The 26,692-nt window shown below is 48.9% G+C and overlaps 1 protein-coding gene across 1 annotated transcript; it reads left to right on the top strand.

Moving 5' to 3' along the window:
- Nucleotides 1-14,439: 14,439 nt before the first annotated feature.
- Nucleotides 14,440-26,318, top strand: KCNK18 (potassium two pore domain channel subfamily K member 18). The gene is made up of 3 exons (XM_045568383.1): nt 14,440-14,656; nt 17,173-17,301; nt 25,518-26,318. The coding sequence occupies exons 1-3, from the start codon at nt 14,440-14,442 to the stop codon at nt 26,309-26,311; spliced, it is 1,140 nt and encodes a 379-aa protein (XP_045424339.1). The 3' UTR covers nt 26,312-26,318.
- Nucleotides 26,319-26,692: the final 374 nt, after the last annotated feature.

Raw genomic sequence — 26,692 nt, 5'->3', positions numbered from 1 at the left:
AACATGTCACAAACAAGAACAATGAGATCACCAATAATATAACACTAATACTATAAACAAAAGAAACACCGCCTTCAGCTCTGATGGAATGAAAAACACAATGTGGACCAACTAACAGAGCTACTTAAAAAATAAATTACTCACAGCCAAGCTTCACAGCTCTCCAAATGCAATTTTCTGGGAACCTCAGTATAAGCAGAAGTTTTTCCTGAAACGCACTTGCCTTTGCTGGTTTGCATAGTGCTGACAGATCTGAGGCCTTGGACAAAGAAGAAAATGCCCCATGTAAACCCACCTTGACACTTATTCTCACTTATTTCTCATTTTCTCCCAAATTAAGACATTTCTAGCCACAGGTTACTGTAAATGGAGAGTCTGCAAGCATATCCTCAGCAAAGACATTGTCATAAAGCTTCAGGCTCTGCTCAAGTGCCAGAGCCCAATGATCACAAGTCCTGCTCCCTTGATAAGGCCATTTTTCTTGATTTTCTTGAAGAATGTGTAAATGAATAACAGAATGTTGGCAGTGTAGTGGATTTTTAGAAATTACTTGGTCCATTCACTTCATTTCATAGATGAGGAAACAGGCTCCAGATGCAGACTAGAAGACATGAAGGGTGTTGTGAAAACAAGCACAACATTTTCTTATATAAATAAGTAAAGGAGACAAACTTGTGTATCAAGCAAGATGCCCGGATGCTTTCTGCTGGGCACTGCAACTTGCCCTCATTTTGTGAATCAACTCATCTGACCAAGGGACGAGTGGCCATACTCTCTATCGGCATGTGACTTGGTAGGAGAGAGAGAGACAAAGACCAAGCCCACTGTCTAGAAATAGAATGAGGCACTTGTAACAGGATGACTAGTGTTGGCTGTGGAAGAAATGCTACCTTGGATAGGATCTTTGAGCCAACTCAAACTGGCTCAAGAGAAAAAAGGCCTTTGTTGGATCACATACTAACTTCAGGCATAGCTGTATTCAGAGACCAGTGATATCATCCTCTAGCCACTCTATGTGTCTTGGGCTCCTCATGGTAACAAGATTGCTGCCAGACACTCTAGGCTTATGACCTCTTAGATTTCAGTGCTATGAAAGAGAGTGCTTATCTCCGAATGATCAGTCTCAATGCTTCTGATTGGGTCATGTGCTCATGCCTCAATTAGTCACTGTGGCCAAGGGAAAGTGACACTCTAAATGGCCAAGTATGAGTTACATGTCCACTGCTGAGGCAGGGGTGAAACATGCATACTGAATGTAATGGAGGGAGTTCCTCTTATGTGGTATCAGGACTGAGCAGACTAAGTGCTGATGGCAAAAACAAAGACATCCACCTTAAATGGAGAATCACTTAGATATTACTTAGAGCGTCCGCCTTTCAGTGGCAGCACCCAGCCATGTGGGTTCTCAAATCCAGGTGGTTCTTATATGATTCCCTGAGTTCAGGCACAGTTGCTGGTTCAACATGGAGTGCCTCAGCTTTGAATTATCTTCTCAGTGATCTTGACTGGTAAAGTCCCTAGCTTGATCTTGGGACTATCAATTCTGCAGATTTATACTCTGGTTCCCACTTCACCAGAGATTTCGGGATGCCAGCAAGCCTGTTTTATCATCTGTGTGATGGGGATAACACAACAAAAGTGAAAGCTTTTTGCAAAACATGAAATACTACACAAAAGACACGTGGGTGGCTGTGGAAGCTGGAGAGGGCAGGTCCACGGCCACAAAGCCGATAGAACGGAGGCTCCAGGCCACTTCAGATGAGGCACTAGCTGACGTGTGTATGAAAACAGTTGAAGAGGACTGACTGAACCAACACCCTGAGTGTGCACCACCTCAAAAAAAGAGTCTGAGTTTTGGACCATGCACGAGAAGAAAGGGATTCAATGCTCTCTCATTCACGGAGTTCTGAACCCAGATGCCACAGAGGGTGTCATCCTGCACCTCAGACATGAGCCATGAATGTCGCATAAGGACTGAGGGAAGGAGGCCTGAGGACCAGCAGCTGCTCCCTGTTGGTCCTGTGGTCCTGTCACCCAGCTTGGTGAGCACTCGAAAAGTGCCACTTGGGGAACACCTGCCAGTGCAGGTCAGGGGAGTGGCTGAGGGGCAACCCAGAGTGGTGGCTGCAGTCATCTCTCAGCTTTCCAGGAGAAGCCCAGGAACGCCTGTCCTCCGAACCCATTCCACAGATCAGCAAGAATGGCTGCCACCCATGAGCAATTTTCCTGCTGCTTGTCCTTGCAATCCCCTGCATGCAGGGATGTCTTGAGCCCACAGCAGCAGCCTGTGTGGAACCCCAAATCTGGAAAGTCAGGGCCAATTCCCTCTGCCTCCCCTACTAGGTCAGGCCCTGGGTTCCGTGTGCAAACACCTCTCTTTACAGCTCTGTCTCCAAATACATAAAGAAGGAAATTTCTGCAGGAGCAAAGTAATTCTGAGAAGACGGAACAAATGTTTGAGACATCCACACATGACAATAAGAGTGGAAACCTTGCAAGTTCTAACATTTTTTTTTCTTTTTGAGACAAGGTCTCTCTCTGTTGCCTGGGCTAGAGTACAGTGGTGTCATCATAGCTCATTGCAATCTTCAGCTCCTGAGTTCAAGTGATCCTCCAGCCTCAGCCACCTCCCCGACCATCCGCCCTGAGTAGCTGGGACTACAGGTGTGCATTACCATGCCCAGCTAATTTTTTAAATTTTTTGTAGTGATTGGGTCTCACTGTGTTGTTCAGGCTGGACTCAAACTCCTGGCCTCAAGTGATCCTCCTGCCTCAGCCACCTAAATTGCTGGGCTTACAGGTGTGAGCCATCTTTCCCAGCCGTGAATTCCAATTATTCTAATCTACAAGTCATCTCAGGTGGGCTTCGCCATGTTTCTGGTTATAGCTGCTGCATCGTCTCTTAGGAGAATCTCATCACTCCATCCTGGCAGCAGAACACCACACTGCCGCATCCCTATCCCAAACCGAGATGAGCGTCTGCAGCAAAAAGGGGCACCTGGAATCTAGTAGCCGGAAGTGATTCCTTAATTATGATGCCTGGATAACACAGTGAGTCCCATCTGCGTTATCACATTTTCACCGGGCGTCTTGCGGAAGAGGGGGGACTGAGGGATGGGGCTGGAACTCCTCTCAGGTTTGGAGATGGCAGAGTCTGCACTTAGCTCTGGTTGGAAGAGCAGTTCCTGAGGCTGTGAATCCTGGAAGGGGAGGGAGTGAAAACTCTGCGATTCAGTCCTCTGGAGAGAACGCTATAGACTGAATGTGAAGGCAGGACTTCTGTTTTGGAGATCATTAGAGTCTGAAACGAGGGAAACTCGTGGTGGAGGGCAGCCATCCCGTAAATCTGCAGATCTAGCATCATTTCACCGTATGCTTTTCACGAATTAGGGGTGAAGTTAAAATGTCGTGCATTTTACACTGATCTTTGCACCTGCTGGAGTCAGAGAGCAGCATTTCCCTGCCGTCCCTCCCTCTTCCTTTATAAGCCAGAAGGAAGCAAAATCCAGATCTATTCTTGGAGCTCCCTCTGGTGGCAGTTACCGAAAATGCTCCGGCTCTGTGGATTTTGCCGGGCATTAGCGGCACGGGCCTCCTGGGCATTCAGGAAATAACAATGGGAGGAAAGACCTTCTGCCCTTTCGGTGGTGGGGCAGAGGGTCAGCTGTCCCCTCTGCAAGGTGGCCGCCTGTTCAGATTCTGAAGAGTTGGAATTCCCCTGGATGTCCGGCCCTGCTGACGTGCACAGGGGTCATTGCGGGGCGGAGGGGGGTGCGTGATTTGTGCAGAAGAAATCTGCTCTGTGCCGCTCTGGCGCGTGCACCGTTGCTTACCCTTTCCGAGATTGGGCTCAGCCCGCAACCAGATTGGCAGCCCCCCGCGCGCTGGGACGGCGCCTCCACCAGCTTTGCAGGACGCCTCCTTGCCTGCCTCCCGCCTGCACCTGGCAGGGCCTTTGCTCACTGGGGTGCTTCCTGGAGGGACTGTAGGCCGGGGCGGGTCACGAGGTGAAGCGCAGGGGCCTCCCAGGCTGGCGCTGGGTGACCGACTGCATCAGCCCCTGCGCCCGCCCGCCCGCCTGCTGGTGCCCGGCGCGTTCTTATAGGTCTTGACAGATGGTGGCGGCTTTGACAGCTCGTCAGCCCCGCGTGGACGCTTGTCCCCAGACCCTGTTCTCAGACCGCCAGCTCGGATTCCGAGCGCCGGCTTTTTGGCTAATGCTTTTGGCTGGGGAAGTGGGGGCGGGAGCATTTGCAGGGAGCTGGACGGCGACGAAGAGGGAAGGGAGAGGCGCCGCGAGGATGGGGAGACGCGCTCGTGTTGCCACACGTATGTGACTTGTGCTGAACGCTCAAGGGAGCAGGAGGCTGTGGCAGCGAGAGCACCAGACCAGAGCACACTGGACCCGGATTCCAGGCCTGGCTCCGTGGCTCTGGGCCAGTCGCTGACCTCTCTGAACCCAGTTTCTGTTATTTGTCTGATAACCTGGCTGGACACGATGTTTTCAAAAGATCCATGTCCAGATCCCATATTCTCATTAATAAACATATGTATTTTCTAAACAGCTGACGGTGTGTTAAGTGGCCTGGGCATATTTGCTATCACTTTCAAAGGTAGAAACTCAAGAATCTGCACACTCAAGATTCTTCTACTTTGCTCCTCTGTGAAGTTATCGCCAGGGCACCACTACCCCCTGGTGGCAGTCAATCTAAATTCGCAGGGTGGTGACAAGGAATTCAACAGCTTGAGGGCTCAGGCCCTATAAAGGTGGATTTATAAAGGGGTTGGATAATGTCTCCAAAGCTTTTCTCATCCCTGGAAGGAACACGTGCCTATAACTAGATCAGGTGCTTTAGCTGCTTGCCCCCTTAATGCCTTGCCTCTACCCTCAGACAGTTATTTAGAGGGAATCTTTGAGTGGATCTACACCCAGATTACCTAAATCCACTCAAAAATTAACCCACAGATCAAAATTTTCAAGCTTCTGAGACCTAGCATCCTCCTATTCCAGAGTGGGTTCATTGAAAGGGGAAATGACACTAAGCCCAGGTGACATTTATGGCTATTAAACATCCTATTTGTATGAACAAAATCTTTTGTTTGTTTGTTTGTTATTAGAGACAAGGTCTTACTGTATTGCCCAGGCTGGTCTCAAACTCCTGGGCTCAAGTGACCCTCCCACCTCAGCCTCCCTAGTAGCTGGGATTACAGGCATGCACCAAATCTTTTCTTTCTTCTTCTTATGGAGGTAAAATTTACATAACACAAAGTCAACCATTTTTAAGTGAACAATTCGGTGGCATTTAGTATATTCACAATGTTTTACAAACCGACACCTCTATCTAGTTCCAAAATATTTTCATCATCCCAAAGGAAAATCCTGTGTCCATGATATAGTTATCCCCCATTCCTAATTCTTCTTCATAGCACCTGGTAAACACCAGTTTGCTTTCTGTTTCTATGGATTACGTTTTCTGGATATTTAATAGAAATGGAATCATACAATATTTGTCCTTTTATGTCCAGCTTCTTTCACTTAGCATAAGGTTTTTGAGGTTCATACACACTGTAGAATGTATCAGTACTTCATTCCTTTTTTAAGGCTGAATAATATTCCATTATATGTATACACCACAGTTTGTTTACCCATTCACCCATTGGTGGACATTTGGGTTAGTTCCACCTTTTGGCTATTGTGAATACTGCTGCTGCAAACATTTGTGTACAAGTATTTGTCTGAGTCCCTGTTTTCAATTCTTTTGGGTATATATCTAGGAGTGGAATTTCTAGGTCATATGGTAGTTCTATGTTTAACTTTTTAATGAAAGCATCATTAGGAGGGGATGACAACATGCACCAGGATCTTTCAATTCCTAATATCTTCTTGTTAATTTTTCCAGATATACCACAGGGACGATAGCTGGCGGGTTGGCTTTGCTTCAGGTGGTGTTCCAGTAGGCTCTATGTGTCTGGGACCAAGAGAGAATGCTCTTCTTGTAGTGCATAATAGAAACCCAACAGGCCAACCCAATCCATGCAAACACATTAAAAATCTCTTCTGGCATCATATCTACTATCATTTCACTGGCCAAAGCAAGTCACCTACCCATGCCTGATTTTAATGGACAGGCGATGTTAATACTCACCAGCTCTATTGGGTGACACTGCAAAGTCACAGCAGAGAGTATGGATATATCATCCTATTACAGCCAAGGGGTAAAGGACTGGGAACAATGATCTTCCCTACCATTCCCAGTGAGGCCTGCTAGCTGTTATTTTAAATACTTAATTTACCCTTTCTTTGACATATTCACATTTTGTCGAAGACGCTCCATGCTCTTGATGCAAAAGCGTTTGCACTGTGGAACATTTTTAGTTAGAGAACCCTCAGGTCCAAGCAGGAAATGTCTACAGGAAATGCCTCCAGGGAAGCTGGGCTTTCACTTGGTGGAAACCTTCAGCCTCTTTTAACCCCAGCCTCTTAAGGAATGTGAATCAATAAGTGGCATAAATTATTCACTTCGAGCAACATTCTCAGAAATGGACAACAGGCTGGAGAAATCTCCAGGCAGGGTTTGTGTTCTTTTCAGTGTTTGGACTTCTGCTCACCTTCTGAATGGCTGGCCCTTTCGATGAAAAATTCAGATTTCAGGGAAGAATGAATCTAAATTGTGCAGAGATTTCAATGAGTCCATGTTTCTTTTTCAGATGTAATTAAGAAAGAAGTTATACAGGGCCTCTTCTGCAGGGTCAGAAGAAAGAGCGTGTGTATACAGTCTCGCTCAGTGTGAGGAGAAGTTGGCTGCCTCCCTGGTGTGATTTCAGAGCTGTGGGAAGGACCCATCTTCTGTTCAGAAAGGTCTTTTCTACTGCTTGACTGAGACATCAGAAATTTATTCCATCTCTAAAAAAAATTCTGAAAGCTTTGCTTCTTCAAAAGATACCTTTCAGAATGTATAAACTTTGGAGGGGAGGGGGGCACACTAATATTTATCAAACACATATTATGCGGATGCATCTTCACCCACCCACTTTAAAAACTTACTTCTCTCTTCTAGGCTGGTAACTGTGCCTTCGTCTCCCAAGACTCTCAGCTCATTCTCCTCAACTCAGAGAAGGGACCTCCTGATCCCTGTGCCACCCCTGGAGCTGCCTGAAGGCAGAAAGCTGGGGCGACCCTAGGGTTTCCCTTTCTCTTGGGGATCACTGTTCTTTGTTGCTTGATGTCCAGTTTAAAAAAAAATCATTGCTTCCATATAATTTATCTTTTTTTTCCCTACTGTCAGGATAAATCTGACCCTGTTACTCCATCTTGCTGGACCTACTAACTATCTTTGAGTTCATTAATTCTACCTTCTGTTGTGTTCAATCTTCAGTCAAACCCATCTGGTAAGTTTTTTAAAAAAATAGATTTTATTTTTATTAGAGCATTTTTAGGTCCACAGCCAAGTTGAACAGAAAGTACAGAGTTCACAAATACACCCGGCCCCCACCCATGCACAGCCACCCCCACTATCAACATCCCACACCAGAGTGGTACATTCGTTATAATCAATGAACCTACATGGACACGTCATTGTCACCCGAAGTCCATAGTTTACATTAAGGTTCACTCTTGGTGTTGTGGATTCTGTGAATTTGGGCAAATGTATAATGACATGTATCCACTATTATAGTATAATACAGAATAGTTTCATTGCCCTAAAAATCTTCTCTGTTCTGCCTATTTATTTCTCTCTCTCCTTAACCCCTGGCAACCACTTATCTTTTTACTACCTCCATAGTGTTGCCTTTTCCAGAATATCATGGAGTTAGTATCCTATAGTATGTAGCCTTTCAGATTGGTGTCTTTCACTTAGTAACATGCATTTAAGATTCCTCCATGTCTTTTTATGGCTTGATAACTCATTCCTTTTTAGTGGTGAATAATATTCCATTGTCTGGATGTACCCCAGTTTATCCATTTACCTACTGAAAGACATCTTGGTTGCTTCCAAGTTTTTGGCGATTATCAATAAAGTTGCTGTAAACCTTGTGTGTAGGTTTTTGTGTGGACATAGGTTTTGAACTGTTTGAGTACACACCAAGGAGCATGATTACTGGATTGTATGAAAAGAATATATTTAGTTTTATAAGAAACTGCCAAACTGTCTTCCAAAGTGGTTGTACCATTTTGCTTTTTCACCAGTGGTCAATGAGAGTTCCTGCTGTTCTATATCCTTCAGTATCTGGTGCTGTCAGTGTTTTGCATTTTGGCCATTCTAATAGACATGTAGTGGCATCTCATTGTAGTTTTAATTCGCAATTTCCAAATGACATATGATGTTGAGCATCTTTTCACATGGTTCTTTGCCATTTGCTCAGATGTTTTCCCCCATTTTAAAATTGTGTTGTTATTTTTCTTACTGTTGAGTTTTAAGGGTTCTTTGTATGTTTTGAATAACAGTTCTTTATCAGATATGTCTTTTGCACACACTTTCTCTCAGTCTTCTCTTATCAATCCAGTAAGTTTTTAATTGCATATATATTAATTTGGAAATCCAGAATATCCTTTTGATACTCTTTTCTAGGCTTAGATTCTCTGTTAAAATTATTCATTCCTCTGTCCATTTTTCGCCTCCATTTTCTGTTATATACACTTATAGTTATTGAAGTACTTGTCTGCTAACTGTAGCATCTGGCTCTTCTGTGGGTCTACTTTTTGTGCCCTCCCCTGCCACCACTTGATTATGATCACATATTCCTGCCTCTCAACATGTTTATTAATTTTTTATTATGTGCTGGACAGTAAGTATAAAAGAACTATAGCAGCTTCCAATGACATCTTCCATCAGTAAAGGTCCCTCCTTTTTGTTGGCAGATAAGGTAAAGTGCTGACTACCTTGGTTCAATCGTAGATTGAGCTGGGAGAGGTTGCAATTTTATTAAAAGTCATATCATCTTTGCAATTTTTCTGGTCCCTCAAGTATTATCCTCCTGGGCTTTTGGGTGAGAGACTGGTAGTTGTCTTTCTTCTCAACCATGAAAGATTTTCCTTTTAGAGGTTTAAGTTTAGCCCTTAGTCTCCCACCACATGCAGACTCAAAACACTGCGGGTATCTTCACGGGGAGACCATCCATATATTTGAGCTGGAATCTTCCCTCTAGCCAGACTTTGTCTCCTACGCATTGTGGGATTTTACTCTTCCCTCTGTCTAGCCCAGCTTCTCAGCCTGTCACATCGCCCTGAAATAGATCAAATAGCCCATGGAAAAAAAATCAGCCTTTTGTTCCATGTCCTTTAGTTTCTAATTCATTGTGTTAGCCCCAAAACAACCGCCCAAAGCTCTCTTTGTTTTTCTTTCCCCAAAAAAATATCTGCATAAACCAACTCCCAATCCTCCAGCTATGCCCAGGTCACCAAACCCCCAACGGGAAGGAGATGGTGCACATCAGCTCACCTAGGGAGGGCTCTTTCCACGCTGGAAATTTAGTTTTATCTTCTTGTTGATTTCACAGTTCCTTTCTTATGTTCTTAAAAATATTACTTTCACTATTTGTCTTTTCTTCCAATTGCTGCAGAGCAGGAGTGTTGACCTCCTGCAGCTTTCCACGGGCCACCCAGAAGCAAAAGTGCAGGAATCACCTTTTGCATCGGTGTCACAGACGCTCATGTTTTCCCACACAGTGTCACTTTCTAGAACATGAAGAGCATTTGTGCTGTAGCATGTCTTAAAGAGTGCTCCACTGTGGTCTCTAGGCTTTCTGCCATGCGGTGGACACATTCTGCAAATGTTGATAATAAGGTACTTTGCTATTTGACAACAGCATTCTCTCATTCTTCCATTTTTTTCTTCAGTTGAATCACAATCACATATTACTAGAGTTAATCAGCTTCTGTTTTAAGTCTGTAAGTGATTTCTGACAAATTGAAGTTTAATATCCTCCCTCTAACGCTGCACTACACATACATCGGTCACACTAGACTCCTTTAAGTTGAAATTTCCTTCCTTTATTCTGAAAGTATTAGCAAATTCTTCTCCCTTCACTTATATTGTCTGGCATGTGTTATCAACATCAACCAACAGTCCATGTAACTTAAACGAAGTGACAAAATGTAAACTGTGACCCAGTTAATACACATTGGCAGTGGCAACTATGTCCTTACTTAGTTGCCTGGCTGGTGTAGATTATGAAATGCATCTTGATTTCAGAAATGTAGTAAGTGCCAAAGCTAGAAAGGTGAATAAAACAGATACATCCCCACTCTCAAGGAGTTTCCAGTTTAATGGGGAAGACAAATATTAATTAAATATGTGTAAAAAGTCAATTATATAATTAAAAGAGTGTAAAGTCTCCTGACACATAGAAAGCAAGTAAATTTTTGTTGAACTGGTTGTGAAGAAAGGATAGGATGTGATCATAGCAAAAAAAAAAAAAAAAGCTATATATTATTCAGGGTATCTTTTCTGCTGCCGTGACATTGGTTGAAAAAACAAAAATAAGACAGAATACTACTCTTCTCTCACATAACAGTCTGGTCAGTGGTCCAGGACTGGCAGAGTGGTTCTGCCCCATGCAACCGAGGTTCATTCTAGTGTTCTGCCACCCTCTTGCTGGAGTACATCTACTTTAAATCCAAAATCGAACTGCCTTTGTGAAAAGAATCTAATCTAATTTGCATCCAGAACTCTAATAGCAAAAGAGACTGGGAAGCATAATTTCTAACTGTCCAGCCTCTGCTAGGAAAAGAGTGGTGTGCAAGCTGAATGGGTCAGGAGGGCCACAGATGCCATTGTTATTCCCATTTCAGAGAAGAGGAAATGGACTTTGACACCAGGACGGGCCATCTTTGCAGAGTCTGGATGGCTAAATCTGTTCAATGGCTGGGGGAAGGCACCGAACATTTGATTTTGGCCTCAAGTTCAAATAACTTTCTCAAACCCAATTTTATCAGCAATAAAGCTGGTTGCCTGATGTCCCTCTCCTGCCTCATTAGGAGAGGGATTTAGTCTTCAGGAGGAGACAGGCCTCTACCCAACCCACCCCTTTCCTCTCCAGGAAAATGGCTGGCTAACCTAAGGGCTGTTAGAAAATTCCTCCCTCCTAAAAACAAAGAGAACTAGGGTCACCGTGGAGGAGAACCATGTAGTGGGGAGAAAGGCTGAAGCTTGTGGTCCGGTCCTGACTTTATCCACAATCTTTCTCTTCTCTTCTGGGTTCTCACCCATTCCTGCCACCACCATCACCTTGGCCCCAATGTAGCCAAATGACTCTTGGATACTTGAGACAAGACTGGAATGTTTCAATAAAAACTGAAATTGGGGAATAGACACACTGAGTTACATACAACTAGATAATCTGGCTAATGCCCTGGAGTTCACTAATCTTCAGTCTGCGGCCCATCATAGGGTCCCTTCCTCCCAGGTCCCTGTTTCCCCCTGGATGGTGCATGGTGTTGTGATGCCCATCACCAAGGAGGATGTGTATGGAAGTGTTTGTCAGGTTATGCTGTATACTATTCTAGATACTTGAAATGTGTCTTTTGAAAAGACTTAAAATGAGAAGTACAAATACACTTTCAGACCTCCACTATCTAATGCTTTCATCCATTAACACTGCCCTCAAACACATTAAATAGCACTTAGAGTGCATTACTTAAAAAATAACAAATAACTTGACCTATGCCTTCTTATCTTAAAATGTTGGTTCCTGGCTTGAATAAAGAATCATAGGAGCACACTAAGCTGTTGTTCAAAAGTAATGTCCAGGAAAGACATGCCATGTCCATGGATGGGAACACTCAACATAGTAAAGATGTCGAGTTTTCGCACATTGATCTGTAGACTTAATGAATCCCTGTTAAAATCTCAGCAAGGTCTTACATAGACATAGACAAGATTACTTTAAAATTTATATGGCAAGGACTTAAAACAGCTAGAACAATCTTGAAAAGAGAATAAGGTGGGAGAAATCACTCTACCTGATATTAAGGCCTACTACATACTTATAATATTTAGACCATGTGGTATTGGTGGAGGGTTAGACACATAGATCAATGGAATAGAATAGAGAACCCAGAAATACACACATACAAATATGTTCAGCAGATTTTTCACAAAGGTGAGAAAAACAGTCCAATGGAGTGAAGATAATCTTCTCAAAAAATGGCACTGGAATGACTGGGCATCCATTGGCAAAAATAAATAAATGTTGACCTAAACATCACCTTATTAAAAATTAACTCAGTATGGATCATGGGCTTAAATGTAAAACAGAAAACTATATAGTTTTATGTTCTTCTAAAACTTTTTAAAAGAAAACAGTTGAAAACCTTGGGGATCCAGGGCTAGATATAAGAGATTTTACACTTGACCCCATCTAGGAGGCTGGATACAGATGGGAGTGGGGGTGGGGCATACAAGGCAATTGGCTTTTCAAGGCTTGGAGATCTTGCCTTCTCTTTCTTCAGGGCAGTAGAGAAGCAATGAAGCTTGGTGCTTTCCATCTCAAACTGAACATTATACAACCACATGCCTTCACTGTTTTCCATTCCTAGAACCCTGGGTTCTGCAGGCTTATCAGTTCTGGTCCCCAAGGTGGACACACTTACCTGGAAACCAACCAAGGGGCCCATTGAACTACACCTTATGGTGTCTGGGCACTTTAGGATTCTTATGCCCAGGAGCCAGCAAGCAAGAAGAGGGGTGACCATCTTGTTAGGGGCAATTGGAGAGGTAGGGCTGCTTTCACACAGTGGGAGCAGAGAGTCATATGGGTGGCACACATGTGACCCACATGGGTACCTCTTGGTACTTCTTGCCCAACTATGTCTGAGAGTGGACAAACATAAGCAACCTCACCCCAAAAGGATATGGTTACCAAGGGCTCAGACTTCTAGGAATGAGGATTTGGGTCACGGCATTGGGTAAGCCATTGAAACCAGTAGAAGAGGTAGCAGAAGGCAAGGAAAAGCTGGAATAGATAGTGAAGGAAGAAGAGTATGAGAATCAGTCGTAGCCCTGAGACAGACTGCCTCAACAGGGGCTGTACTGTGTCCTACTGACCTCCCTCTTCTAAGTTTGGCTTCAGGGCATCAGTGCAACTTTGCAGTAACCACTCAAACTTATTACCCTTGTGTTTAGCATTCCTCCAATATGTTTCAAATGCCTGAATCATTGCACTAGTCAACACACCATCCCAGCTCACCACTGGAGAAGTTTAACAATTTAGCAAGCACCTTGCACCATCTTCTTACCACTTGGGTGTTGAGTGACTCAGTCCTAAAACCCCATCTGAGAGCCACCTTCTCAGACCACTCCTGGTGCCAACTATCACTGAATCCTTTGGGGAGCAGATACCCAGCCCAGATAGAGTCAGGAGTGCAAAAGCTTCCTTGGGAAATAAGACCTGGGAAAGGAAAAGGAAGGAAGCAGACAGAACAAGGAAAGACTTCAGATCACAATGTAGACCTGACAGGGTCTCCGCAGACCAACAAGGAGTTCAGAAACAAAGGTTGCAGGCTGGAGGAGTCCCTCGGTGGGCAGAAATGGGTAAGCTTTGGACCCCTGCCTTGTTTAGTCACTGGACAGGGGCTTCCCAAAGAAGAGGGCTTGAAAGCAGTGGCAAACCCTGAAAGAACAAACCGGGGGCTGTCACAAACTATGCTCCTCAAAGGTGCACAGCGAGTGGATCCTTTTTTACAGCGGGATCTGAATGTGCGTGCATCTCCACCCTGCCATCGGGGGCACACTTTTCTCATAGCAGACAGGCACAGCCCGGCAAGTCCAACTGCACCAGCAGGTTTCAATTGTGCGACGTGTCTGCTAAGGCCCGATTGGCTGGAGAAGGTCAGGTGGCCTACCTCAAAGCTAAGGGTCAAGGAGGCATACTCCTCCCACCGTGAGGTCACGCAAGGGTGGGTATGCTATAGGGCGGTGAGAGATTGGGACCAGTATTTAGATCTGCACGGGATAAAGGCCCTTTGGAAACTGCGAGCTCTGGCCACATGAGTTGCTATTATTACCACCTGTCCAGGAGACCAGGTGCCCCAGGCCAAGGGGTTCCACAGACAATCCTGAGGAAGGACAATCGCTTGACTAAAAACCACAACTGGCTTTGGTACCCAGAAGTCAGAACTGCAGTGTCGGGATGGGAAAGGCCACACAAAACACAAAGCGACAACCACGCCATCCTCCCCAAACCCCTGCCAGGCAGCTTCGGGGCTGGCCCGCCTGGTGGATCAATAGCAATTTGGGGCACTACGGAGGGCGCCATCTGAGTAGCTCGGATGAACTGAACATGATGAGTTGCCGGCTGCTTCCTGAGTCCTTGGGGAAGCGCTCGCACCATGCACTTAGTGCTGGAGCCTGGCCATTCTCCGAGCACTCCCACCCTCCTCCTCCTGCCTGGATGCTCCTGCCTCTTCCACCGGCTCCTGTCCTGCGTGCTCCAGGGAGGATGGAGGCTTCGGGCCAGGTCAAGAGGCGCTGCCCAGAGGCCCTGGGGAAGCTCTTCCCTGGCTTCTGCTTCCTCTGCTCCTTGGTGACCTACGCGCTGGTGGGTGCCGTGCTCTTCTCTGCCATTGAGGGCGGCCAGGTCCTGGGGGCAGCAGAGGACCGAGAGTTTGAGGTGTTCTTGGAGGAGCTCTGCAGCATCTTGGAATGCAACAGAACAGGTAGGTGCCTCACCTGGGCAGGGCGGGCCATTTCTTCATGGTGGAAGCAGCCCCCGGAGAGCAGAGGGCTAACTTGTAGGAGGCTGGGTCTGGGAGCTGCCTGCTTTTGTCCTCCCCATTCCTGGGCACCTTAGGCAAGTGACTTCTCTCTGAGCCTCAGTTTTCTCCTCTGAAAAGTGTGGAGACCATTGGCCTCTCAGGGTTGCTGTGAAGAATGTAGGAAAAGCACTGAGCACCCTGAGGGTGCTCTGGAAAGACGAGCTCCCTTTCTTTCGCCCCAGCTCCCAGCCCCAGTCAGACCAGCAGGCTCTGGGGAGGATGGGTTACGGCAGATTGGGTGGTGCGGGGTGGATGGGTGAGCAAATCTGGGGCTGGGTGTTCCTAGGCTGGTCCTCAGAGCTATGCCTGACCTAGGATTCATTTTACAGGGACTAGAACTCAAGGAACAACCCAAACTGGGCTTGTGTGTCCAGGACGAGCTGCTCACCCCCCACTGTCCCATGTCTTGTTTCAAAGGCCTTTTCTGGTGTCTGGCTCAGGGGAGGGGCAGGTGCTGTGAGAACTTGGGAGCCGGGTCCTGGTCCCAGCTGCTCTCCCAGCTCCCTGTGCAACCAGTGGAGACTGAGCCCATGCCCTCTCTGGGTCTCAGTCTGTGGAGAGAAGAGGACCTCCAATCTCAAGCCTGCCAGTCTCAGGGGCCCTATGGGAAGCAGAGGAGATGAGGGACATGCAGCCTTTTGGACAACAGAGACACTTCATATGTATCCTCATTACACTTCACTTGTATTTAGTCACTTGTCTCTGCTCTGTTCCCCGAAGGAGGCTTGCAAAGATGTGTTGAACAGAGCAAGATAAAAGAAGTGGGGGCAAATAAAGAAAAGACAAGGGAAAAACAGCCTCTAAAAGTCAGGGAAAGAACAGGGTGCAGGAGATCCTGTCCTCCCTCTCTGGCGACAGCAGGTCCTTAGCCACCTGCTCCCAGCTCCTCCCGCAGGCCAGACCTCACTGTGGGGGCAGATCCAGCTCCCAAAGACCAGAGGCTGCTCAGAGGGGGCAGAGTCTCCCTTCTGTGGAGGGTCCTACTCCCTGCACACTTTTGAGACAGACACAGGCTTACTCAGTGGACCAAGGAGATGCCATTGCTGCCCAAGGGGCACTCTGAGTCATTATATAAGTTCTAGACTGCCAGCAAGTTCAAGTCTCTCCAAACCATCCCATGCAGTGGAAACATGCAGGGAACTTGTCTAAAATACACATTCCCGGGCTCTTCCTCAAATCCACTTAATCAGGATCTCCAGGGCTGGGCTGGGAATCTTCTTTTAAAAAAGTTTCCCAGGTGAATCTGATGCACAGCAGGGCATAGGAACTCAGAGCTGCTCCACCTTCACTTTGTACTGATTTTCATTGGAGATTAACATGCTCAATGGTACTAGTTAAGTGTAGATCCTGTGCTAAATCTTTTCACACATTATCTCACTTAATCCTCATAAGAAGTTGGGAATGAATTGTCCCCCTTTTCCAGATTAGATGAGACACTGGGAGGTTAAGCAATTTGCCCAAGTTCACAAGCTAGAAAAAGTAGAGCCTGGAATTCAGTCCCAGGCACTTGAACTCCAGAGCCTGAGCCTTTTACCACCATGTCATGCTGCTTCCCCACGGGGAAAGTGAGGCTCAGAAAGATGCCTCTTGTCCATGGCCACTGGTACTTGTCAGGGGCAGGGGCAGGGGCAGGGGCAGGGGGTCTAGAATGCAGGGGTGGGGACTCCCAAGCTGGTGCCAATTCAAATGAGGAGTGACTTCCTGCTGTGCACCAGGCTCAGTGCCATCCGCTTCCGACCATACCAGAGACTGGCAGGTGGCTGCTGGCGTCCCAAATCCCTCTGGCCGCCCACGCCAACAGAACCGTTGGAGAATCTCCCTGAGGAGCCAGGGTTCCCATCCCTGCTCTGTTGGCTCCGAGACTGAAGTTTCAGAAGTCAAGGTTTCCCAGCCCTGAAGGAGACATTCTCAGACAGCTGGGACCCAAAGATCACAGTGTGATTACCAAACTGTGGAATTAATGACCTTCAGGAGTGGGTGCGACGTGCATCCATGTACTAGTTTGCATTTCCTAAAACCATTTTTGCTTTCAATTCTCAAGAACTCCATGAGAAGGGCAGAGCAGAAGTTATCTCCCTTTGAAAAGTAAAAGAAACAGAGGTTCGGAGAGTTCAGAAACCCCCCCAAGGCTGTGCAGCAATTCCAGGGCTGAGCTCTGGCCAGACCCCCACGGGTCCCTCAGATAGGTGCTCCTCTCATGGGTCTACGTGGCCTCCTAATCTTCACGGGGACCAGTGGCAGGACCTAAGCTACAGAAGACTTTTAAGGGAGGGCTCTGGCCACCAAGCTCAGTGTTGACGGGGACCACAGGGCAGGCGGGCGGCTGGTCCTTGGGGCAGACTCCATCCCCTTTGCCCGGGCGGGACCTGTCTTGAAGATGAGGACCCCTTCCTCATGCTGCTCATGTCTTTCTCGAGCTGTGGAAGGCAGGAAACAGGACCTCCAGGAGCATCTGCGGAAGATGAAGCCCCAGTGGTTTAACAGGTCCGCAGACTGGTCCTTCCTGAGCTCGCTCTTTTTCTGCTGCACAGTGTTCAGCACCGTGGGTAAGTGCAAGGCCAAGGGCGGCTGCCCCATGGCCTCCTCCGGCCACAGACCGCAGCCTGGGAGGGAGATGTGGGGGAGAGGGCGGGGCCAGAGGGAGGCTGGGGACCTCTTGGTGGACACACTGGAACATCTGATTTACTTAATACAAGAAACGATGCTGGTGTGCTTACCCTGTGTCAGGCCTACTGTGCGCAGGACAGCAGTGAGCAGGGCTGTGCCATTGGCCCATAAGTCACCTTTGTGCAAGTTAAAAAAGTACATCCCTCCTTCAGGTGGGTGCAGCCCCATGCCAGGCATAGGCCCCATGAGCAAGGTGTCCGACCCCTTCTTGCTGCCTCGACTGAGTGCTCTTGTACAAAGCATGACCTGCCAGCGCTACGTGCCTGACCTGGCTAGGACCAGGGCAGATGTGGCCGTGGCCCTGATGGAGCCTATAGGCTCCTGGGCAAGACAGAAGTGTTTGAGGACAACCAGATGTGGTCAGTGTGTGACAGTGATGTGCTCAGGGTTTTCTAGGAGAGAGAGTCGGACCTTGGGGATGATTTGAGTGGTGAGGATATTTTCAAAGTCCCCTGGAAGGGCGACAGCTATGCTGAGTCTGAGAGGGTGAGCAGGAGCTCCCCAGGTGGGAAAGTGGGCGTGAAGAGGGTAGTTCAGGCTGAGGACGGCAGGAGCAAAGGCCAAATAGCAGGACGATGCCAGGCGTGGTAAGGAGGTTAAGTTAGGGGTGCAGGGAGGTGAGAGTGAGAGGTCAGAGCCAGACCATGGGGCTACGGAGGCTGGGTCTATCCGAAGGGTAGTGGACGTGTCCAAAGGGTAAAGCCCAGCGCCCCAGAGAGATCACTCCTGCTGCAGTGCAGAGATGAAGCAGAGAGGGTGAGACGGGCAGCAGCAGACCAGCAGGGAGGTCTCTGCAGCCGTCCAGGTGAAATGATCGTGACCTAAACTAGGGCAATGGCATGAGGATGGAGAGGGGGCATTGAAGGGAGGCTTTGGAGGAAAACCTGGAGTGGGCTGGACGTGAGGGCAAGAGGGCTCCAGGCAGGCAGCAGGGCTTCTGGCTTGGGTGCGTGGGATTGGCAGGCTTGGGGGAGGGTGGTGAGGTTGGGGTTCTGGGATGAATTCAGGGCCAGTCAGGATTGAGGCTCCAACGGCACCTCCAAGTGGACAAGCCCAGCACTGCCAGAAATACGGGGCTGGGGCTGGGGAGGGGCTTGTAGAGTCACCAGCACATGGATGGCATCTGACTCCAAGAGAATGGAGGGTAGGACTAGAGGAGGGGGTGGTGCAGGGATGGAGATGGCAGCATGCAGGCAGGGGCTGGCAAGAGAGTGGTGGTGGCAGCGAGAGCTGAGCTGCCTCCCCTGATGCTCACAGAGGCCTTGTGGAACAGGTGCTGTGAGCCCCACGTTATGGGGGGAGCCTGAGCCGGAGAAGGGTAGTCAGGGGCTTCTGGAGGCAGTGAGTGCAGCTGGCTTTGAGACTCCACATCCAGTGCTCGTTCCCCAAAGGTTGGCTGCCAGCCTCGCAGGTGCGCAGGTGTGTGGGTACCCTGCCCACCCCTGCTCAGGGAGCCCCAGGGAGCGCCTGGGTGTGCCTGGGAGGCGGGGGCAGCCCGGATTCCTGCAGACTCCTCCTGCAAGGGCTGGCGCAGATGGCAGTCCTGGAAGGGACAAGGAGCTGGCCTTGCCATGTCCCTGCACTTGCTTCCCACGTGTCTCCAGTCCCCAAGCAAAGGAAAGACTCCTTATGTGTCACCCCGGGCAGGCCCTTCCAGAGCCTTTCCAGGCTGTGAGGGAGGAGCTGACCCTCCGCAGTGGCCACTCACCCATTCGAAGACAGGCTCCGCGGACCCTCACAGCCACACACCCTCCTTTCTGTGGCCACGCAAAGGGCAGGCTCCTGGGCGACAGAGAACACAGGCCCTGGGGTGTGGCGATGCCCACCCCCTCCCCTTCCCTTCCTTCCACAAATCTCTATGGAATACCTACAAGCAGCGGCAGCTGCGCTGGCCGATACTTCTGCACCTAAGAGGCTCCAGGCCCTGTTCTAAGTTCTTTGTGCTGATTAGCTCATCTAATCTTCATCACGGTTAGGTGCTGTCATTGTTCCCACACCCCAGATGGGGAAACTGAGGCACCTGTGGTCAGCCAGTTTCGAAAGGTCTCACAACTCATTTAAGCCCAGGCCGCCTATGCAAGACTTTCCATGTATCTGGCACCTAGGGACTGGCCGGCTCCTCCCTGCCCTGGCGGGGCTCTGGTCTAGCACAGAGGGACAAACACCAACTCTGGTGAGCGTTCCCGAGGCGCGGCTTGGGGCTACGGGAGCAGATGAAACAGGATGAGGGGTCCTGATTTTTCTGGGGGGGGGAGTCGGGGGAGGAGCTGTGGTTGGAAGGATCAGCAGACATTAACCAGGCAAAGAAGGGTGAGAGCTTTCCAGGTAGAGGAAACAGAATGGGCAAAACTCGGGGGCTTCGTGGCCATTTGAGGACAAAAGCATCACAGCTTCAGGGCAGAGCACGGGCAGGAGAGTGGGTCCTCCTGGGCTGGGGGTGAGAGGCTGGTCTTGCACTTTGCACGGTGTCCCTGGACCAGCAGTGACTCAGGACCCTGCAGTAACTAAGGGCCTCCAAGCTGGCTTGCCCGTGCCCAGCTTCCCGTCTGGTGGTGCAGCCGGGCGGGCCGGGTTGCAGGGGCAAACCAAGCCTGGTGGAGCCTCCTCTTAAGGGGTGGGGGCCACAGGAGGTGGAGGTGGGGAGCTGCCCTCAGCCACAGGGCAGGAGCTCTTGGGTCAGAGCCCTCACCAGGAGTGTGGCCCGTCACGCGGCCCCTGCCCCACTTGGCCCCCCTCTTTATTCAAGAGAGCAAGGGTGCCAATCTGTCCCTGGGAGGGCTCCACCCACCGGGGTCACAGAGCTGTGCCTGGGTCCCCTCACAGCAGAGTGGTGGTGGAACACAGTGGCCAGCTGTGGACTCTCAAGGTGGGCTGTGTAATCTCCAGCGAGGGACATAGTCCCTCTGAGCCTCCTACCAGGACCCATAACCCCCTAGACCTGCCTCTCAAGCTCAGCATGAGGTCAGCTGATGACCATGTATGTAAGTGGCAGCCGGGATTCCTTCAGCTGCAACTAACAGAAAGCCCAACCGACTGGCTTAAACTGCAAGGAAGATGTGTTACTTCACAAGTCCAGTGGGAGGTCAGCTCTGGGGCTGATGTGCACTTGATCGTGGCATTGCGCATCAACTTTTCTCCATCCTTCTGCTCAGTGGGTCACGAGAGGCCACCAATGTCCACACCCCATCCGAACATACCCACACCTGATAGAGAAAGGGCTGCATCTCTTTCCAGGGGTGTCCAAAGCAGCCAGGATCTCTTCAGAGAGGCCCCCCACTGGGCTCCTACCCAGCCCAGAGCCAGTCCCTGGCAGGGGGCATTGGATCTCCGGGATGACCAAGACCAATCAGATCTACTCCTAAACCAGGAGGGGGAGCAATGGCATTGCAGGGCAATGGGGGGATGGCCGCAGGGTGGCACCCGGGGTCCGCAGCGTTGTGTTTCATAAATGGGCCAGAGCCCCAGGAGAGCTCGTGCGGCCCCCACGTGGCTCCTCTCGCTGCCCTGAACACTGACACAGGTGGGGCAGGTAAGGGGCAGAAAGAATAAGACAACAGCTATAGTATTCAGCACCTGCTGGGCGTGGGGTCAGGTGCGTTAACATCCCACGTCTTATTTAATTCTCACCACAAGTCAGGAGGTAGGTGCTGTGATGGTCCCACTCCACAGACGAGTGAGCTCAGCTCCGAGACGGAATCACTGCCGGAGTCAGAGGCAGGGCTGAGGTCGGGCCCCGAAACTAGTCTTTCCAGGGGACCCACAGCTCAGGGAACACTTTGAGGGAACAGCAATTCCAGGAGAGCAGCAACTGCAGGACGGACCCTGGAGATGAGCAGGAGGCTGAGAGTTATGGGGTTCGCTTTGTCTTTTTCCTTTCTTCAGCTTGGCACTGCTGGGCTCGTGGACTGGATAATTCTTGGCTGGAGACTGCACTGTGCATTGTAGGAGGTCGAGCAGCATCTCTAGCCTCCACATACTAGGTGCAATGGCATTTCCCCACTGTCCCCACCCACTGTGGCAGCCAGAAATGTCTGCAGACATTGCCAAATGTCCCTTGTCTCAACATTGCCCCCTGTTGAGAACAACTGATAGATTGCAATGGTTGTCGAAGTGTGGTCCCAGAGCAGTAGTGTCAACATCACTGGGGAACTTGTCAGAAGTGCAAATTAATTCTCAGGCCCCACCCTAGATCCGCTGAGCCAGAAACTATAGCTGAGGGGCCCAGTAATCTGTGTTTTAAAAAGTTCACCTGTGATTTTGATACCTGCTTACATTTGGGAAGCCCTAGCCTGATGCATGTGGGCACACATTAGAATCACCTGGAGAGCTTTTCCAAGCTCCCGGCCCAGACCCCGCCCCCAGCCAGTCAAATCAGAATCTCTCGAGACTGAGCCCAGGCGTCAGTATTTTTCAGAGCCCTCCAGGTGATTCTAATGAGAGTCCAGACTGTGAATCACTGATCTAATGGAAATGCATTAGCTTGGTTTAAATTCCAAGAAAGCGATGCTACTACCCACCATACGAGCCAATTAGGACATCATGCTGCCCAGTAATTACAACTGGAAGAGGATGTTGGGGAATGTTCTGCACTGCCCATAATCAATACCGTGTTTGAAAGTCCCTCTAGCAATACTGCTTCCCGCCCTGCGGCTCTGGGTCACCTGAAGTGCACCTGGCCTTGCTGCTAAGCCAGGGATACGTGACAGGTGTGAGGCCAGTCAGACCTCAGTCATTCCCAAGTCTGTCACCCGCCCTTGGATTAAAAAGGAAAGCACATGGGCTATTAAATACTCACAGGCTAAGTGCAGTGAACTGATTGTATCAGAATATATGAATGCATTATAAGAAATGATATGAGTTTCCATTATGCATTTCGGCACTCAGTAATGAGGATAGTTAATACATTCCTTTTGTAGGGGCTGTGTGCTCTCAGAGATTCGCTTCCTTGATACATTTTCTGCAATGGGGCGTATCTCTTGCACTGTAAACAGATCTCACCCAGAGCCAGCCACGAAGGCTGTTCTTTGTAACCCATGAAATCCACCTTTGCCAAGGAGAGCAGTGGATTCAGGAGTGCCTGGTCTGTGCTCAAATCTCCAGCTTTGCTGACACCCCAAGTTCAAACCATCCCCCTGTCCTGCTGAAATTTCTGCCCACATTGATGTCTCTAGCCAGTCCCTACACTTCTCTCCTCTCAGCTCCCACCTTGGCCAAAGCCCCATCATCGCCCACCTGTACAGGTACCATGGCCCTGCCACTGGTCTTCCTGTGTCCACCTGGAACCTCTAATTTACTCTCCGTGGGTCAGCCAGGGCTATCTTTTCAGGATGCAAACCTGCTTGTGTTAGTTTCTGGTGGCTGCTGTTAACAAACTCCCACTAACTTGGCTGCTCAAAGCAATGGAAACTTGTTCTGTCAAGTTCTGGCGGCCAGAATCAGTTTCACTGATTTCACACATCAAGGTGTCGGCAGAGCTATGCTCCCTCTGAAAGCTCTAGGAGAGGAGCCTGCCTTGCCTCTCCCAGCTTCCATGGCTGCCAGCTCTCCTTGATTTGTGTCTGCAACACGCCAGCCTCTGCCTCTGGGGTCCTATTGCCGGCCCCGCTTCTCTGTGTGTAAATCTCTCTGTGCCTCTCCTTAACGTGGGCACTTATGATGGCATTTAGGGCTCACACTCATAATCCAAGATAATCTCCTCATCTCAAAGTCTTTAATCACATCTGCAAAGGCCCCTTTCCAGATAAGGTAGCGCTGACAGATTCTGGGAAGTAGGAGTCGGATATCTTTATTAGGGGGAGGGTGTCATTTTTCAGCCTATGACACTGATCAAGGCACAGCCCCATCTGTCATAGGAGCCCTTAGACCACGCCCACCTCCCCCGGCCTCACCTTGCTGCCTCTCTGTACACCAGCCACACTGTCCTTCTCTCAGTGCCTTGAACCAGGGTGACAGCTACACCCTAGATGACACCGTGGTGAAAAATTAGAAAATCACATCCCGTCTAGGCAGACACAACTCTGTGCTCTGAGCCCTGCCCACAGCTTGGTAAATGCACGGCAGGCTAGATTTCAGCTCCCGGGCACTCCCTTGTACGTGCAGTGTACAAGTTGCCCCACCCTAGGAACGGCCCTTTCTTGAACCTTCCAGAGGGCCTTTGCACATGCTGCATTTGCTCTCTTCACCTGGCTAATTCTTGGTCCCCTCCCAATCTCAGCTCAACAGTCACTGTACCAGGAAATCTTTCCTGAGCCTTGATCCAGGATGTGTGCCTTTGTTCTAATCATTCCCAGGACAGTCAGCTCTTTCACTTCCTGTTATCGATCTCTGTAATTGCATACTCTTTAGGGCGGTTTTTCAATTAATATCTGCCTCTCCCACTAAACCAGAGGCTGAGCGGGGTTGCATCTCTTATCTACTTTGCTCACTCCTGTGTCCCCAGTGCATGCAGTAAGCACTCAATAAATATTCACTGAATGAATGAATGCGCATACAGTGTTAACTGACCATGTCATCAAGTAGTTTCTGTGGAAACAGAGTGGTGCTAAGTGCACTGGGACAGATGCAAACTGATGAGACTTTTCCAGGGCCACAGCTCCCTCCCTTACCCTTGGGATCCTGGTGAGGGTGGACAACCTGAGTGCATGTTCTGAGAGGGCAGGGCCTGAGACCAGAGTTTGCCACTGGGAGCTGCAGTGCTGGAGGTTGTTGGGGCTTAGCCAGCCTAGCAGTTGCTTTCAAATTAATTTACACAATTGGGCTGGGATTTTCCTGTATTAATCACCCTTTATAACATCAAAAATTAATCACAGTCGTTACATCCAAAAGCTTTTTCATCTGCTTGTTGAAGTCATCGAAGCTTGCCTGCTCCAGAAGACCCAACCACCCGTGCTGTGGGGTTGGCTGTCTCTCTGCTCCTGCCCCTCTGTAGATGAAAGGGGAGGGGAGGGGAGGGGGCAGGAGGAGGGGCTCCCGAAGAGTGCAGAGACCTCAGCCTGCCCCTCCTTTTGCTTGGCTTACTGGTTCTCACTGGTTGAGAGCGCTGGCTTGGGAGCTGGAGAGCCCTGTGGGTTTGACTCCCAACTCCTCTGTTTAGCACACATATGCTCTTGGCCAAGCCATTTCGTCTCCTGTGCCTCAGTTTCCCCATCTGAGAATGGTGATATGTATGAAGATTGAGTGATCCCTAGCCCACAGTAAGTGCTCAATAGGCAGCTATTTTATTAGCTTTCAAGGGTGAGATGCCAACATTTATCAATCACCCGCTGTGTGCCAGGCACGAGTCTCATGTGATCCTCCCAGCTAGTCAATATATAAACTAGGGATTGTCATCCCTATTTTACAAATAAGGATCCAGAAAATGTGAGCAGTCACGTAACATTCTTATATATCGTAGAGCTGAGATTCACACAAGGTCAGTCAGATCCTAGGTGTTGGGATGCTAATGGCTTCACTGGCATTTATGAACATGTTTGTCCAATCTGCTAGATCACAAATGGCTCTGAGGGCAGCAATTGTACTCATCTTCCATCTTTCTATGTCCCTAATACTATGCACACTGCTGTGTGCCCCACTGGCACATAATAGGTGCGTCTTATATAGAAACAAATAAACTGAGAGGCCCCAGACATCCCATGGAGGACAAAGGTGGTTTCTTAAAAGCCGGCATCTTCATGGAGGGTGAAGAAGGCAGTGGGTATGATGGCAAACCTGTCCAGCCCCACTCACCTGTGCTCATCCCGCCCTTCCAGCTGAGCCGAGCCCTTCCTCTTGGGGATACTCAGAAATGGCCATGGCAGAATGAATGCCAATCAGCTCAGCCCCAAACCTGTGCTTGTCCCCTGCTAAGGACAGTTCTAGTCAAAGATCCGGATGTGAGTTGCTCTGAATCCTACAGGGAAGATGGGTTTCACTCCCTGCCCCGCAACCAAAGCAGGCCTAATGCCAGACAAGGGCATGAATGCTTTGAGTTGAATATCTTCAAACACATAGTGTAAAATGTCAAGCTAAGGAGGGGAAATGGCAGAATATTTCTCTAAAGCTGCTTGTGGGGTGGAGGGAAGGTGATAGTCAACAACCCTAGATTCTTCTTTTTCAGGTTACGGCCACATCTACCCCGTCACCAGGCTCGGCAAGTACGCGTGCATGCTCTATGCTCTCTTTGGCATCCCCCTGATGTTCCTGGTCCTCACTGACATGGGTGACATCCTAGCAACCATCTTATCCACATCTTATAATCGATTCCGAAAACTCTCTTTCTTCACCCATCACCTCTCCAAGTGGTGCTCCCAGCTGCTGTGCCGGAGGAAGCCCGACGCCAGGCCTGCAGACCAAGCCATCCCTCAGATCACCATCACCGCTGAAGAGCTCCCGGGCCCTACACCCGGCAAGTGTCATTCAGCCTCAAGCTGCAACACAGAGCTGTTTGAGAGATTTCTTGCACAAGAGAAACAGAATGCACTGCAACTGTCCCCGCAGGCCATGGAGAGGAGTAACTCGTGTCCCGAACTCGTGTCCGGGAGACTCTCGTACTCCATTATCAGCAACCTAGATGAGGTTGGACAGCAGGTAGAGAGGTTGGACGTCCCTCTCCCCATCATTGCCCTCGTTGTTTTCGCCTACATTTCCTGTGCAGCTGCCATCCTTCCCTTCTGGGAAACACACCTGGACTTTGAGAGTGCCTTCTATTTCTGCTTTGTCACGCTGACCACCATTGGGTTTGGGGATACTGTTTTAGAACACCCTAACTTCTTTCTCTTCTTCTCCATTTATATCATCGTTGGAATGGAGATTGTGTTCATCGCTTTTAAGTTGGTACAAAACAGGCTGATTCACATCTACAAAAACCTCATGCTATTCTTTGCAAATGGGAAATTTTTACCACCTTGTTAAAAAGTGAAGGCCCCATCATCTCTCAAGTAAAAGACACTAACTGAACTGGTTTTCTTGCCTTATCTTTTAGGGCAGTGTGGTTAGACCAGTGGCACTGCAGCCTGTCATCAAGACCTTGAGGCTTGGAGACAAATCCTTCATGAGAGCTGAGTTCAGTCTTGAGGCCCCACAGAAATCTGCCCAATGCCTTTTGTATCAGACATTAGGAAAAGGCTACCACCATTCTCCAAACTCTAATTAATTTCCCTGTCCTCATTTTTTAAAAGCATTACCTCATGTAGATGAAACAACCTTATGGATATCACTGGTTTTCTTGTGATACAAGAAAAAAAATACCTTTATTCTTGGAATTTGTACTTTCAGTTGAATTAAAATCTTTTT

The sequence above is a fragment of the Lemur catta genome, chromosome 14 (assembly GCF_020740605.2).
Source record: "Lemur catta isolate mLemCat1 chromosome 14, mLemCat1.pri, whole genome shotgun sequence".
Taxonomy (NCBI): Eukaryota; Metazoa; Chordata; class Mammalia; order Primates; family Lemuridae; genus Lemur; species Lemur catta.
This window is presented reverse-complemented; position numbering and strand designations above follow the sequence as displayed.